The following is a 17,342-nucleotide window of genomic DNA, read 5'->3' on the forward strand; positions in this document are numbered from 1 at the left end:
AGGGAGATGGGAGCCGTGCATGTCGACCCCAAAACTGTACAGCCAAGTGGTCCGTAGTGGAGTGAAGTAGAAACTCCAGAGAGAGGAAACCAGAATCTCCTGCAGAAGAAACTTCCTGCTGGACATAGAATCCAGTAGTAGGCATCAGTGCAAGTGCGTGCTGCACCTGGGTTGCCATGACAAAGGAGGCAGAATGAACAATGGAAAAACAAGCATTCTCATTGTATTTCTAGCACCCACAGAAAAATGTTGTGCTTCACAATCGAAAGTTAGTCCCACAATAGTGACGTCCTGCATTGTTGGGAAGGTTGGGAGTTGAGTCATTGTTTGAGTTGCCGTAAAACTGGTAATAAGTGATGCACAAGTGTATTCATGTGACTTGGACTCACCAATGTGGATTTTCTATCTATGCTAATGAGTCATTGGATAGAAATAACAAACATTTACGGTGAAACACTTTAATTCACACAAGATCACATGAAAGTACAGCACAGAATACGAAAACAGCCAAAGCTCACTGAATCCAAAGATAGAGCACTTCTCATTCCAGAGTAATTGCATATCAGTGGTTGCCACAAGTTGTAAAATTATCCTTTTGTTTAGGGACAAAATATAATATAGCTTTTTATGAAAATAATAAATTTCTGAAAATCTAATTGGCACTTTAATCTTTTTTTTTATCATAGGAACCGCTAATGAAATTGAGAATTCAGTTGGTGAACATAGTGGTCACCATTCTCTTTTTCCCAGTTTTCGTTTTTTTTTTCCATATATTTGACTGGTGATGTTTTTTTTTAACTTTTGCCAATGATAGTAAGGGTAGTTTTTCAGGTCCATCCAAAGTGCATCCTGCCAGAACATTAATTCGTTTGTTTGAAATAATTCCCCCCTGATCACTGTCATCCCCGAAGGAAAAAGAAGTAAAAAAGTCAGTTTTACTGACATTGAAGTTACCTTTTGCATCATATTGTACCGTGCTGAAGGCAATGGAGACTGCAGAAAATCTTAGGTGTAGATGGTAAATTCAGTTAACATTGCTGCAGATGTTTTTCAACTCATCATCATCATCATCATCATCATCATCATTTAAGACTGATTATGCCTTTCAGCGTTCAGTCTGGAGCATAGTCCCCCTTGTAAAATTCCTCCATGAATCCCTATTCAGTGCTAACATTGGTGCCTCTTCTGATGTTAAGCCTATTACTTCAAAATCAATCTTAACCGAATCCAGGTACCTTCTCCTTGGTCTACCCCGACTCCTCCTACCCTCTACTGCTGAACCCATGAGTCTCTTGGGTAACCTTGCTTCTCTCATGCGTGTAACATGACCCCACCATCTAAGCCTGTTCGCCCTGACTGCTACATCTATAGAGTTCATTCCCTGTTTTTCTTTGATTTCCTCATTGTCCACACCGTCCTGCCATTGTTCCCATCTACTAGTACCTGCAATCATCCTAGCGACTTTCATATCCGTAACCTCAACCTTATGTGGCGCAGTGGTTCGACACTGGACTCGCATTCGGGAGGACGACGGTTCAATCCCACGTCCGGCCATCCTGATTTAGGTTTTCCGTGATTTCCCTAAATCACTCCAGGCAAATGCCGGAAGGACGACGGTTCAATCCCGCGTCCGGCCATCCTGATTTGGGTTTTCCGTGATTTCCCTAAATCAATCCAGGCAAATGCCAGGATGGTTCCTCTGAAAGGGCACGGCCGACTTCCTTCCCTAATCCGATGAGACCGATGACCACGCTGTCTGGTCTCCTTTCCCAAACAACCAACCAACCAACCTCAACCTTATGGATAAGGTAACCTGAATCCACCCAGCTTTCACTCCCATACAACAAAGTTGGTCGAAAGATTGAAAGGTGCACAGATAACTTAGTCTTGGTACTGACTTCCTTCTTGCAGAAGAGAGTAGATCGTAGCTGAGCGCTCACTGCATTATCTTTGGTACACCTCGCTTCCAGTTCTTTCACTATGTTGCCATCCTGTGAGAATATGCATCCTAAGTACTTGAAACTGTCCACCTGTTCTAACTTTGTTCCTCTTATTTGGCACTCAATCCGTTTATATCTCTTTCCCACTGACATTACTTTTGTTTTGGTGATGCTAATCTTCATACCATAGTCCTTACATTTCTGATCTAGCTCTGAAATATTACTTTGCAAACTTTCAATAGAATCTGCGATCACAACTAAGTCATCCGCATATGCGAGACTGCTTATTTTGTGTTCACCTATCTTAATCTCACCCAGCCAATCTATTGTTTCCAACATTTGATCCATAAATAATGTGAACAACAGTGGAGACAGGTTGCAGCCTTGTCTTACCCCTGAAACTACTCTGAACCATGGACTCAATTTACCATCAACTCTTAACTGCTGCCTGACTATCTATGTAAAGACCTTTAATTGCTTGCAAAAGTTTGCCTCCTATTCCATAATCATGTAGAACAGATAATAACTTCCTCCTAGGAACCGGGGGTCATATGCCTTCTCTAGATCTATAGAACGTAGATACAATTTCCTATTCCACTCGTAACACTTCTCCATTATTTGCCGTAAGCTAAAGATCTGGTCCTGACATCCTCTAAGAGGCGTAAACCCACACTGATTTTCATCCAATGTGTCCTCAACTAATACTCGCACTTTCCTTTCAACAATACCTGAGAAGATTTTACCTCTGTAGTTGTTACAATCTTTTCTGTTTCCATATTTAAAGATTGGTGTGATTACTGCTTTCATCCAGTCTGATGGAACCTGTCCCGACTCCCACGCCATTTCAGTTATCCTGTGTAGCCATTTAAGACCTGACATTCCACTGTATTTGATGAGTTCCGACTTAATTTTCATCCACCCCAGCCGCTTTATTGCACTGCAATCTATTGACCATTTTCTCCACTTCCTCAAATGTGATCCTATTTCCATCATCATTCCTATCCCTTTCTACCTCGAAATCTGAAACATTACTGATCGTATTTTCACCTACATTGAGCAACTCTTCAAAATATTCCCTCCATCTGCCCAAGGCATCAACAGGATTCACCAGCAGTTTTCCTGACCTGTCCAAAATACTTGTCATTTCCTTCTTAACTCCCTTTCGAAGACTGCTAATTACACTCCAAAATGGTTTTCCAGCAGCTTGACCCAAGGTCTCCAACCCGTTTCCAAAGTCTTCCCAAGATTTCTTCTTGGATGCTGTAATTGTCTGTTTGGCTTTGTATCTTTCTTCAACATAACTTTCTCTGTCTACCTGAGTTCTAGTCTGTAGCCATTTTTGATATGGCTTCTTTTTTCATTTTACAGGCTGCCTTGACTGTGTCATTCCACCAATCTGTTTGCTTCATGCTACCTTTACACACTACTGTTCCAGGACATTCTTTGGCCACTTCTAGTACTGTGTCCCTGTACCTTGTCCATTCCTTTTCCAGTGACTGCAATTGACTACATTCAACTAACTGGTACCTTTCTGAGATCACTGTTATGTACCTGTGTCTGATTTCCTTATCCTGAAGTTTCTCCACTCTTATCCTCCTACACATGGACCTGACCTCCTGCACTTTCGGCCTCACAATACCAATTTCACTGCAGATTAAATAGTGGTCAGTGTCCTCAAAAAATCCCCTGAATACACGTGTGTCCCTCACAGCCTTCCTGAATTCCTGATCTGTTATTATATAGTCAATGACAGATCTGGTTCCCCTGCCTTCCCAAGTATACCGGTGAATGTTCTTATGTTTAAAAAAGGAGTTTGTGATTACTAAGCCCATACTGGCACAGAAATCCAAGAGTTGTTTCCCGTTCCTGTTGGCCTCCATATCCTCTCCAAATTTACCCATAACCTTTTCATATCCTTCTGTTCGATTTCCAATCCTGGCATTAAAATCACCCATGAGCAGAACACTGTCCTTGTCCTTCACCCTATCAACTACTTCACTGAGTGCGTCATAAAAACTATCCATCTTATCTTGATCTGTCCCTTCACAATGCGAATATACTGACACAATCCTAATTTTCTTGCTAGATTCTGTCAAATCTACCCACATCAGTCGTTCATTTACATACCTTATTGCAACTACGCTGGGTTCCATTTCTTTCCTGGTGAAAAGCCCTGCACCCCATTGTGCTATTTCTGCTTTGACTCCTGACAGGTAGACCTTGTATTCTCCCACTTCCTCTTCTTTCTCACCCCTTACCCGAATGTCACTAACAGCTAAAACGTCCAACCCCATCTTACTTGCAGCCTCTGCCAGCTCTACCTTCTTCCCAGAGTAGCCCCCATTGATATTAATAGCTCCCCATCTCATTACCATTCATTTGCCGAGTTGTATCGTAGGAGTTCCTGGTTTGTCAATTAGAGGTGGGACTCCGTCGCTTCCAAAGGTCCGAGGCATTTTGCTCTGATTGTTGCCAGCATCAAATTTATAGTACCAGGGAAGCAGGTTGCTAGCCCTACTTGCCCCGGGTCCCATTGAATTTTACCCCTAATGGTTGAGGGACTAACTGGTGGATTTGGTAGTCTTTGCCGTCTGAGCACAAAGGTGGCCAAGACTCGGAATATGTCCGAGATGCCCAGCCTTATTCCAAAGTAACTGGTATCCTGACTGTCAGGACCACTTACTTGGCCACTCATACGTTGCCTGTGGTTCATGAACTAGGACATGATACCAGGAACCCACACCGTGAACCACTTTTTCAACTTCCCTCGAAATTTTCCAATCAGCCTGGATTTGCAGAAAATTCAGTACACATTTGTTTTGAAAATTCATCGACTCTCTAATAATGAAATTGCTAATATCAGAGCATTCCGAAGCCTAGCTTGCTTGAATCAAACATGCAGTGAAATCTCTATATCTTAGTGTGCAGACATTCTGATGTGTTTTAACTCTGGTTTGAACAGTGCCACAATTTGATATCTGCCAGTAATTATCTTCACTATTGTAGAGTCAAAAATGAGAAACTCTTTAAGGACTTCTCTTTTTGACCACCAGTTTTCATCATCTGCCTTAAGCAACTCAATCACCAAATTAGAAAACTGTCTGAAGAGTTTTGACAATAACAATACCCAAAGACAGTTGGTAACATAGCAATGGTAGTAGCCATTGTTTACTTTTTGTCTAATGAAAAATAACAAGCTGATGAGTCTGGGTGATGAAATGATTACAGAAAGCATGCCTGAATAAAATCTTTTCAGTTTACAAATTGCATTGTTTCAAATGAAACACTCAAGCTTTCGATCCCTTTCTCCACCATCGGTGTTTCGAGTAATAAACCACTGACTGCTGGAGCTGGTATGGTTTTCCACTTAATGGGAATGATTACAGCATTTGCAACCAATCAGAAAGCACCGAACTGGTGTGTGTGTGCGTGTGTGTGTGTGTGTGTGTGTGTGTGTGTGTGTGTGTGTGTGTGTGTCAGTAAGGCAAATTGTGCATCTTCAGGCTTCAGTCCATCATGGGACCAATGCGAAAGGTGGTGCAAGAAGCACCACATTTGAAACCACCGTGCCCTCCTCTCTACAAGCATTGAGCATCTGTCTCTACCTTCTTCTGAAGTCCAAAGCCTGTTTTACACCCTACTAAAGTGCACGTCATTTATGTTGGCGGCCGAGTTTAGGTTCGTTCTGCGCATCTGAAGTCACAAAACACAGTCAGCCAATGAACAGAGAACAACGTTGCCAGATCTCGGCTGCAGTGCAGAGCATGGACGAGTGTCTTCAGTTTTAGAAACGTTCAGTCATAAATAAAGTAATAGAACAAAAGCAATGTCTTGATAGCAGACTTTCTTTAATAGAAAGTTTGGAAAAAGCATTCTTTATACCAATTGCTTCATATTCTATTAATTAATTAAACCAAACAAGCAATAAGACTCCTAATTCAAGCGATAGCAACGAAAGGTGTTTGTATCAATCTTACGAACCGCTTTTTCGCAATAAAGAACAGCGGTAATTGTTTATTTCCTATTGTACTTCGACGAAGCGTGAATATTCATAGTCATACCAACAGCGTTTGTCAGTTTTTTGCGTGATGTGTTATACATCTCAAGGAGTAATGTATACAGACGAGCTGCGTTACCGTAACGGTCAAGGTGTTGGGCTTCTACGCGAAAGGTTACGAGTGTTTTCTTTTTTTCCCGTTATTTGTACTATACTGACTAGGAAACAAGCATTACTTAGTGGAAAGTGCCAACTACTCATTATTATTATTATTATTATTATTATTATATATTTTTTAAATGATTTCTTTTACTTTGTGCCTATAAAATTCTATTATTTACTCACACTCTCCTTTCTGCTTCTCTTATGTAATATGACAAAATTTTCTCTCTTCTTCAATTTAGATATCTTCTGTAGTACATGTAAAAAAGTTTCTTCCACTTCTGCTCCATCTATCATGACGACGTTTCCCTCATTCTGTCCCACTTAACAGTGTAAACTAGAGGAAGAGATCAAACCAGAATACACAATGTGCCTGTGGCATCACAAGTGCATCACATACAGAAACATAAACTCAAAATCAATGCATCGATGCCAAATATAAACTGTTATGCCTGTCCTGAAATGTCTATAAGTCTGCATTAAAATTGTTACTGTTTATTCAAATCTTGATGACCTCCTTTATAACAGAATCACAATATGTTGACAAGTGAGACAAGGCTGTCGTCTTTTCAAATTGTATGTTATGTCTGCTGCACCAAAGATCATAAATCTATTTCTATCTGTATTGACAAAACCTGTGACTGATTAAAACTTGTATATCGGAGCGTGACTGTTATGTGTGCCTAGGGAAACAGAAGATCAGCAATAGCCAAACGCCATTTGGATTGTGGCTAACCTATTAATTTTCAAGAAGCCTGTGTGCTTGTTCCACAACCATAGGTAGAGCAGTAGAAAATAAGAGAGGGTATTAGATGATTAACTCCCCCAGCAGTGTGAACGGGGAGGATCGTTAAAAGGTGCCAATGTCCTGGCTGCCAGTAGTCCCAGTCCAATGTGCCATGTGCATTTGCAAGTCAGCATCTCTTCAAGACCTAGGTTAAATAGTATAAGCATCCACAAGAGAACTGCCGCGCAGCACTGGCATCTTGCCATAAGAAAACATTGCTCCTGGTTATGAACTGCAGATTCACTGCTGCCTGTCACATATCTGATAGAATAGAACAGGCAGTAAGTAGCGCCCCCCCCCCCCCCACCCTCCTCCTCACCTCTCACACCTGCCCCATCCACAGGCATCTTGGCTTTGGACTGCCTATTGACATTGCAGAATAATGAAGTCAGTTGTTACGTGACAATTGAAACAGGGCAGTACATAGAGAAGAGAACTAAGACTCGGATTTCTTTTTTGAAAAGAGAAAAATGGGCTGTGTTAAAGTAGGGTGATGCTTGTTAACATTTGCTTTTGTGCATTGTGACTAACCATATCAAGCTGAACAAATTCTGAGAATATTTTTTATTAAACAGATAATGTTTTACAGTCAGCACGGAAAATGACTGACATGGCAATGATTCATTTAGATTTTAATATTTACAATTCTGCTATTGAGTCTCTTCAGCAGGTTATTTGTAATCATCTTAATCCCTTTCCCCAGATTTAAAATTCTACTGAAATTTACTCGTCTTATTAAAACTTGTTGCTGTGAAAGTACACAGTAGTATACAAATTGTAACTGAATAATGTGAGTGGAAAAACAGTGGTTTATTTGAAAGCAGCAACTTGTTTGCAGATTGAAATTTGAAGCACATGTGAAGTTCACATAAAGGTGTTTGTTAAAAATATGAAAATCCAACATTGTTCTAACAATAAAATTACAAGGATATATAATGGTTGCCTAGTACCGCCAACAAATGTTTAGAAGCAGACAAGACCACTAGTTTTAGGAACAGTTAATTCCTTTCTCAAGGACAAAAGAGTAATAGGCAGTTGGAGTGTGTGAAACAGAGGTAAGTCACGCAGGGGTTCATGTAGTGAAGTCAAGAGTGGAGAAATTAATCACAGTGGTTTGTAAAAAGAGGAAAGCAGTTATCAGTCTGAAGATTTTTAAAGCACTGTGGTGTTCATGACCGTGGCTGAGAATAGGTTTACCCAACTGGTCACAGGGAAATGAAAGTTTAACATTTGTGTGGCACACAAATGCAGTTGCTAACAGCTACCTCTTTGTGCTAATGAACTTAATGGCTTGTAGCTCATCCCTGAAGGTTCTCCTGCATTATGAAATATACAGTTCACAATGGCTGATTATTCATCTCTTTTAATAAAAAATAATAATAAATGTGACTTTATTGTTTGATTTATTTTGTGTAATATACTCCTTTCTTTTGTACAGGAACAGAATCAGTTGATTATAACTCATTTGCTGGTTCCTAAGCAGACTGGTACACCAGATTCATGCACTACACAGAATGAGGAAGAAATATTTGACTATCAGGACCAGCATGATTTAATTACATTAGGTTGGATTCATGTAAGTCATAGTCCTTTTATAATTTCACTTATTTACTAACTGATGATTTATTGTTTTATCAATGTATTAATTCTGAAGATAATAGGCATTAATTTGTTAAGAGGAATCAGACAGCAACATAAAGAAAAGAATGATTATTAATAATGGGCATGTAATAAAATTTTAAAATAATGCACATGTATTAAAATTGCTGTAAAGAAACTAATGAGGAGTCAAGTGAGGGTTATAATTGCAAAAATTGAATTGTGCGGAAAACAACAGAAAAGCATGAGAGTTACGTATACTAGTAATGTTATACGCCACTACCATATAACTGACACAAATTTTCTGCTTTATAGAGTGGAGATGATTTGAAATAAATGATTTGTTGTGTTGAAACTTCCAACAAGAAGGAAACAGAATGCCTAGTTTGAATTTGACCTAAGCCCACAGTTCACTCGTAGTGAATGCAACTAGGTATTGATGAAATAGTTGTGAAGTAGCCTGACAGATTGCTAAGTGAAATACCTGCTAAAGAAGCAGGGCAGGGATAGGCCATATATCCTGAATTATGAATAAAGTTTCTGTATTCTGTGGTGTAAATGCAGCTTTTTTTTTTTTTTTTTTAGATAGCTCTTTCTGTTCTTTACAGAAATTTTTTGACAGTGTGTAATACTCTGTGAAATATGTGTAATTTTAATCATTACTATGTGAACTTTCTATGTAGCACTGGTATATCACTTGTTGACAAAATGCTTTTTATATTAAATAGAATGTAAGCTCTATAATTTGTTTATACGATCATTATTACTGCTGTTCTGTGTGTTAATGTTTGATCATTCGGGACTCACTTTTCATGTATTTGTTTACGTATGTTTTAGATTGACTATTTAAATATAGTTATTACTGTAATAATCTGACATGTTCTACATCCAGTGATACATTTACATCAAGGACCCATGAAATTAAAAAATAAATAAAGATATAGCAACAAAAATACTCAATTTTTGAAAATATATTATAATTGGATAGATAGAAAAAAGTCTACTAACCATGTGGCTCCAGAAGTTCACACGTATAAAGGTATTGAAACTTACAAGCTTTTGGAGCCAATGGGTCCATGGGGTTGAAGGGAAATGAAGAAGGGTGAAGGAAAATGACTGGTGAGGTTCAGGAAATGGGGAGAGTTGGAAAGGTTGCACAGAACTGTGGATTGGGGGTCGGGATGAGAAAGAATGGCTGAATGGCTGGGGACTGCAGTGGATGAGATTTGAAAACCTGAGAGCTGAAAGGTGGAAGATGAGGCAATACACAAGACAGATATTACTGATGAAACATTGTGCACGAATCAGTAAGACCAGAAAAGCTAAGTGATTTTATGTGGTAGAGGTGGAGGGATACACAGGTCAGAAGGAAAACTAAACAGGAGTGAAGAAAGGAATAGTTACTGAAAAGAAATGCGGAGGCCAGAGAAATTAATGTACATTATGGCCAGGTGGGTGGCGAGAACCAAAGATCTGTTCCACCTGTGGCATTCTGAGAAACTCATGTCTGGCAGAAGAATCCAGATGGCACGTGTGGTGAAACAATCATGGATGTCGTGACTACATTGTTGTAGAGCATGCTTTGCAACAGGATATCATGTGCTGCCACCATACATTCTCTGCCCTGTCCATTCATCCTTACTGATAACTTGGTGGTAGTCATGCCAATGTAAAAGTCCAAACAGAATCCATATAACAGCTGGTACATGACTTGTGCCACTTCACAGGTGGCTTTCCCTTTGAAAATATGTTTTTCTAGTTACAGGGCTGGTGTAGGTGGCGGTAGGAAGGGCAAGCCTTAGCACAGGGACAGTCACAAAGGTGGGAGCAATAGGACAGGGAAATGGATGCAGAAGGAGCATAGGGTGTGAAAAGGATATCGCAGAGATTGGGAGGGTGACAAAAAGATATTCTAGGAGTGGTGGACAGGCTGGACCTCATTTCAGGGCATGATTTTAGGAAGTCAAAGCCTTGTCGAAGTAGCTGATTGATCCATTCAAGGCCAAGACAATACTGAATGACAAGAGGGGTACTCCGAAGTTGTTTGTTGGAGAAATAAACAGTACCAAGATTGGTTGTGATGGCCCAGGAAGCCTGCTGTTGAACTAAACTGGTGGGGTAATTATGTCCAGTGAAGGCTGAGGTGAGAATGCTGGTGTGTAGATGTAAAGAATCTGCATCTGAACAAATATGCTTGCCTTGAATGCATAGCTGTATGTGAGAGACTGTTTGACATGGAAAGGATAGCAACTATTAAAATGTAAATGCTGCTGTGTGTTAGTAGGTTTAATGTGACCTTAATTTTTTTTATTTCAGCATTTCTTCTCTGTAACTATTCCTGTCTTGATTTCCTTTTAGTTTTCTGTATCTTTTTTTTTTCTGACATGTCTATTCTCCCGCCCCCTCCCCATCCAACCACCACTTAGCTTCCGCTCTTATTAACTAAAGCACGATGTTTTGTCAGTAACCTTCGTCTTGCTTACTATCCTATCTTCCACCACTAACCTCTCGTATTTTAAAATCTGGTATAATTCAGTCCCCAACAATCGGTCTTTCCTTCTCATCCTGTTTGGTAAGTCTTCCCAGATGTGGGGTTCTGTCAACTTTTCTGAAGTCTTCCCATATCATAAACCACGCAGTCCTTTTGCTTCATCCCTCTTTGTTCCCTCTTCAACCTTTCTGCCAGAATTAGCCACTGTCTCCGAAAGCTTTCGCATTTCAATACTTCTATATATGTGTGTTCTAGTGATGCTGCTTGGTGAGAAGATCCATCCAGTTACAATATAAACAAACAAACATATATATGTAAAAAAAGGAGAGCAAACCGTTACTTTCCACTATTGTTGTTCATACGTAAATATGTTTTAATATGGTTCCACTTGACTTAAATACATGTTTATCTAATTTTTACAGACACATCCTAGTCAGACAGCATTCCTCTCTAGTGTGGATCTTCACACACATTGTTCTTACCAACGTATGATGCCAGAGGCACTTGCTATTGTTTGTGCACCTAGGTACAATGAGTAAGTATAAATTCATTTTAAAATATATTACTGTGAAGTATTTAACAAAGCATATAAGAAAATTATTTGGTCTTCAGTGTCATAATTACTCTACCACTGATAGCTGCAGACTTCATACTGTTCCGAAACTAATTAGTAAACACTTTTTCATTGTGAATAATGCAAAGTTACTGATCTCACATTGTATGACAACATCTGATTGTGGCATTAAATGAGGTAGTGCACATATGTATGTACATCCTGTTGTCACAATTATGCATATGTAATGTGGCCATTATTTCTATGTGGCGTTCCTGTAATCCTAGTAAAGTTTAAACTCCTATGGTGTGGAAAGAACACACACACACAAACACACACACACACACACACACACACACACACACACACACACACACAGACAGACAGACAGACAGACAGACAGACAGAGAGAGAGAGAGTGAGAGAGAGAGAGAGAGAGAGAGAGAGCTCTTGTGTTATGAACTAAAGACAAGTAATTTCAAATTGTATGCAACATACAACCTTCATCTTTCACATTTACCCCACTATCCTGTTCACACAACATTCCTGTGCCACAATAACCAGTCCTAACTTACTGAGCCCTCTAAAAATCAAGGAAGTGTATTGACCAATCCTGGAATGCAAAGTAGGGCCATGATTTTTCAGTGATTTTGTTGTGAAATGTGCAAACACTTCTCAATATACTGGCAATATTGTGTGCCATCATTAACCATTTATTACCATATTCTGACCTTTCAGGGTTGCTCGGAGGATCCTATTGTAAATACTTTACCAGTGTTTGCCTCTGAATGACATTATATGAGTCCGATATTATTTCCTCAGAACACCAGTTAGATACCGTCAGGTGGTTACAGCAGTTACTGCTGCAAGACATGGATGATGATGTTTGCGCAGCTGCATCCAAATTCAGTGGGGCCACAGGTGGTACTCACACGTGTGGAAAAGCCCTTGTACTTGGAAAGACTCACAGAGCCCACTGCCAGAACCGGAAGAGAAACCTGACTGGAATGACTTTGCAGCAGTCTCATCAATAGAGATGTGAGATTTCATCTAAGCACTGCCTTGAATCATGTGCTAGCTGTTGTTTAATTAAAATGGTAGAAACAGGACCCTCTGATTACAGACTCAGTACAGTGCATTGCATAGGTTTAATTCAGCTTTTAGTCTCACCAACAGTTGGCAGCACAAGCTTTGGTCACAGTGCACATGTGGGAGGCCTCTAATCAGCTCCTGGCAGTAAACCCTACAAGCACTTACTTTCATTCAACTCTAAAAGCTTTTGCACTCATTCATGGTTGCTAATTTTGGCCCAGTGAACTTGAATGCTGCCATAAGAATGTCACCAGTCTTGTAGCAATAACTACTCTTATCAACTAACAATGACAAACATTTGCTTCGAAGAACTATTGTGAGGCTTATTACGATTATGTTAATATCCTTGTGAGAAGTGCCAGCAGGATCATCCTATCATAATATTTGCCAGCCCTGTCACTTAAGAGAACTTATGCACTAAAAGAAGTCCTACCTGGGAGATGACACACGTTACCTATATTATCAAATTTGTAGTGTATTTTAATTTCGAACCATTTCTTAGGTGTCAAATATTTTGTCAGTGCCAGCCAGCAAAGTGATGAAATGGTTGCAGGACACTTTATCACCATGAACTTGAGAAAATCATATTACAGTATTTTAAGCCATTTAGCAATTGATTGGTGCTTAAACTAGATTGAAGTTGTTACTAAGATTTAGGACATGGACAATGTTCTTTTCTGAGCTGACTGACTAACGAAACCACATACATACACACAGTCAGCCTGCGACACCAGGACAATGTATCACACTAGGACAATGTAGTTTTACATATTTGAGGTTTTGTTAATCAATTAGTTCTGAGGAAGCACTTTGTCCAGAAGCTTCAAAGATTTCATTCATGTGTATGTTCCTATTTGAAAGGTCAACATGTTGACTATTGGTGCATCATTGTCTCTCTCTCTCTCTCTCTCTCTCTCACACACACACACACACACACACACACACACACACACACACACACAAACAAACAATTAGTAATTTGGGCATGTTTTCTAATTTGTCTTACCAGTGTCTTGTGTCTTCTTTTTGTTACTTGATGCATTGTATTAATAATTTATTTTTACCATATGTCACTAATAGTATGGAAATGATCTTTATTTCAGAAATGGATTCTTTATGCTAACACCAAATTATGGTCTAGACTTCATAGCAAACTGCAGGCAGACAGGATTCCACCCTCATCCCACTGAACCACCACTGTTTACTGTAAGTTACTTCCTCTCATTTTTCTGCTATGAATAAGTTTATTGTAGATGAAGAATATAATTAGAACAAAACACTTTACATTTTTGCTGCTACCAAGAGATAATAAAGTATTCCCTAGCAAGCATTTTATTGACACAGATTAATTTATCAAATACGAGTCTTTTGTTTCAACAACAGACAAACACACTTGCTTCCAGAAATTAAGCATAATCAGGAAAAGAGAAGAGTAGAAAGAAAAAGGAAAGTAGTTACTGAAAACAGTAAATATTCTTACGTATGGAAATTACGCAGTTTGTATAGGAAAGGGTGTCTGATTCAGAAAGCAAAGTGTGTTAAGTTTTGACTTTTTAGAAAGTTATCATTTCATGATTTTAATATATTAGTATGTAACTCAACAAAAGGATATGTACAGCACTTCAGTAAAAGTGCAACTGAATGTACCAGAGGAGGCACTCATAACATGAATTGCTTCATAGTTGTGAGTGCCCTTGGTGGCCTATTCAGTTGTTCTTTTTTCAAAGTGTTGCATGCAGTGTGATCAAAAATATGATGGATGAAATTTTTTTAGCATCATCTGCTGATGCTACAATCATTTATGTTATTTGTCTGATAGCCTGATACATTGAAACAGGTAGCGTCTATGTTCTGACTTGTCAGTCAGCATCCAGAGACGATGGATTGAGGTTGTATTTACTGCGTCTGTAACACACCATGGATTTTAAACAGCGTGCAGCATGGATTTCGAACAATGGATGAACATTAGGCTCTGCTTCAAGTCTCAAAAAAGTGCCAAAGAAACTCACGTAATGTTGAAATTGGTGCATGGTGATAATGCTGTAACTCTCAAGGCTGTTTATAATTCATATGAACAATTTTAAATTGGGAATGAGTCAATAGAAGATGAACAACATTCAGAACGTCCATGAACCTAGATGCAGAAATTGTTCAGCAGGCCGAAGTGGCCGTGCGGTTAAAGGCGCTGCAGTCTGGAACCGCAAGACCGCTACGGTCGCAGGTTCGAATCCTGCCTCGGGCATGGATGTTTGTGATGTCCTTAGGTTAGTTGGGTTTAACTAGTTCTAAGTTCTAGGGGACTAATGACCTCAGCAGTTGAGTCCCATAGTGCTCAGAGCCATTTGAGCAGAAATTGTTCGTTCAAACAGGCAGTTAAGTTTTTGAGGACTTACTAAAGAACTTAGCATCTTATATGGATCTGTGCAAAGCATTTTACTAGGTAATTTGCAAATGAGACAAGTGATCGCAAAATTTGTACCCAGACTTTTGAGTGATGAACAGAAGGAAAATCATGTGCCAGTTTGCATGGAGGTGAAGGATCATTTTCATTCATATCTGGACTTCATATCCAAACTATAACTGGAGATGAAACTGGGGTCTGTTGGTCTGACCTTGAGATGAATATCCAGAGTTTCCAATGGAAAACGAGTGAATCTCCTCACCCTAAAAAGGCACGTCAGTCAAAATAGGATTCAGTCACACTCATTGTTTTTTTCCGATATTGAGAGCATAGTGCAGTCAGAGTTTGTTCCAAGGTGAACAACTGTAAATGCCCAATTTTATAGGAGTGTACTGCAGTGTTTGCAAAATGATGCACGAAGAAAAATACCAGAAAAATTGGGCCAATAGCTTTCTTGTTCATCACTACAACATGCTGTGCCGCACCTTGTTTTTGATTCATGAGCTTTTGGCCAGAAAAATGTTCCGGTCTGTCTACATCCACCTTACCCAAACTTAGTACAATGCAACTTCTGGCTCTCCTCAAAAATTAAAACTATGCTTAAAGGAAAATGTTTTGTCACCATTCCCCGACATTGAGAGGGCCACGGTGTAACAGCTGAATGCCCTTCCAATAGAAGCCTTCCAGAAATGCTTTCAATTATGGATTATAGTGTGGGTGATCCTCAGTAGCCTCTATCAAAGTCATGTGTGGAGTGTTGTCTCAAAAGCCTTGAATATGTGACAAAATATCATTTGAACCTTTGGTGACATTTCTAATATACAACAAATGTTCGTTCTTGCCAGTATAAAATTGATAAAGAGTACCATTTCATGAGACCATCATCTGGCCTCATGTACAGAACATAATTGAATGATGTTGTGCATAACCATTGTATGCCAAGCTTACAGCTGCTTCAGGAGTTGCAGTTTCCTTACAAGCTGTATATAAGAGGTTCAAAGTTGTTGGTCTGTATGCCAAACATCCAACACTGTTACTCTGTCCCACTTGTGAGAGTGCAGAGTGGAATCTGATTATTGTAGAGTAAGCATCACCTGAGATTAGACCACGAGTCAGTGGAAAGATGTCCACTTCACTGGGTGAAATCCCTTTCAGTTTGCAGAACAGTTCCAATCACACATTTGTCTAGTAGGAAAGTGGTAGTAAAATCACTAAAATATTATAGAAAGAGACCAATTTTTTGTTGGCTGTGGGTGGATGTGGTTGAATGAGCTTACATACTGTGAGGGATTCTGTCGGTGCCCAGAAGTGCAGAGATGAAGTATTGTAGCCACACACTTGACACGTTGAGGTCTGTTGCTCCATTCTTTCTCTTCATGGACACAAATGCTTGTCCATATGCACCTGCTGTGGTGAATGATTTTTTTTTTTTTTTTCATGACAATGCAGGGTTATTACAAATGATTGAAGCGATTTCACAGCTCTACAATATCTTTATTGTTTGAGATATTTTCACAATGCTTTGCACACACATACAAAAACTCAAAAAGTTTTTTTAGGCATTCACAAATGTTTGATATGTGCCCCTTTAGTGATTCGGCAGACATCAAGCCGATAATCAAGTTCCTCCCACACTCAGCGCAGCATGTCCCCATCAATGAGTTCGAAAGCATCGTTGATGCGAGCTCGCAGTTCTGGCACGTTTCTTGGTAGAGGAGGTTTAAACACTGAATCTTTCACATAACCCCACAGAAAGAAATCGCATGCTGTTAAGTCGGGAGAGCGTGGAGGCCATGACATGAATTGCTGATCATTCAAAGCGTTTGACTTTGTCAACGGGTGTCAAGGCTTGTAGCAATTGTAAACAGTAAGGCTTCTGCTTTAACCTTTTCCGTAAGATTTTCCAAACTGTCGGCTGTGGTACGTTTAGCTCCATGCTTGCTTTATTCGCCGACTTCCGCGGGCTACGCGTGAAACTTGCCCACACGCGTTCAACCATTTCTTCGCTCACTGCAGGCCGACCCGTTGATTTCCCCTTACAGAGGCATCCAGAAGCTTTAAACTGCGCATACCATCGCCGAATGGAGTTAGCAGTTGGTGGATCTTTGTTGAACTTCGTCCTGAAGTGTCGTTGCACTGTTATGACTGACTGATGTGAGTGCATTTCAAGCACGACATATGCTTTCTCGGCTCCTGTCGCCATTTTGTCTCGCTGCGCTCTCGAGCGCTTTGGCGGCAGAAACCTGAAGTGCGGCTTCAGCCGAACAAAACTTTATGAGTTTTTCTACGTATCTGTAGTGTGTCGTGACCATATATCAAT

At 39.7% G+C, this 17,342-nt stretch overlaps 1 protein-coding gene across 2 annotated transcripts in view; it reads left to right on the forward strand.

Moving 5' to 3' along the window:
• Window positions 1-17,342, forward strand: part of LOC124781075 (STAM-binding protein-like A) — a 76,027-nt gene that overhangs the window by 42,392 nt on the left and 16,293 nt on the right. For both annotated transcript variants that reach the window (XM_047253828.1, XM_047253829.1), the window contains 3 exons: window positions 8,325-8,462; window positions 11,399-11,511; window positions 13,725-13,827. In XM_047253828.1, the coding sequence (XP_047109784.1) occupies window positions 8,325-8,462; window positions 11,399-11,511; window positions 13,725-13,827 (354 nt within the window). The remainder of the gene's footprint in view (window positions 1-8,324; window positions 8,463-11,398; window positions 11,512-13,724; window positions 13,828-17,342) is intronic.

This window comes from Schistocerca piceifrons, chromosome 1 (assembly GCF_021461385.2).
Source record: "Schistocerca piceifrons isolate TAMUIC-IGC-003096 chromosome 1, iqSchPice1.1, whole genome shotgun sequence".
NCBI classification, from domain to species: Eukaryota; Metazoa; Arthropoda; class Insecta; order Orthoptera; family Acrididae; genus Schistocerca; species Schistocerca piceifrons.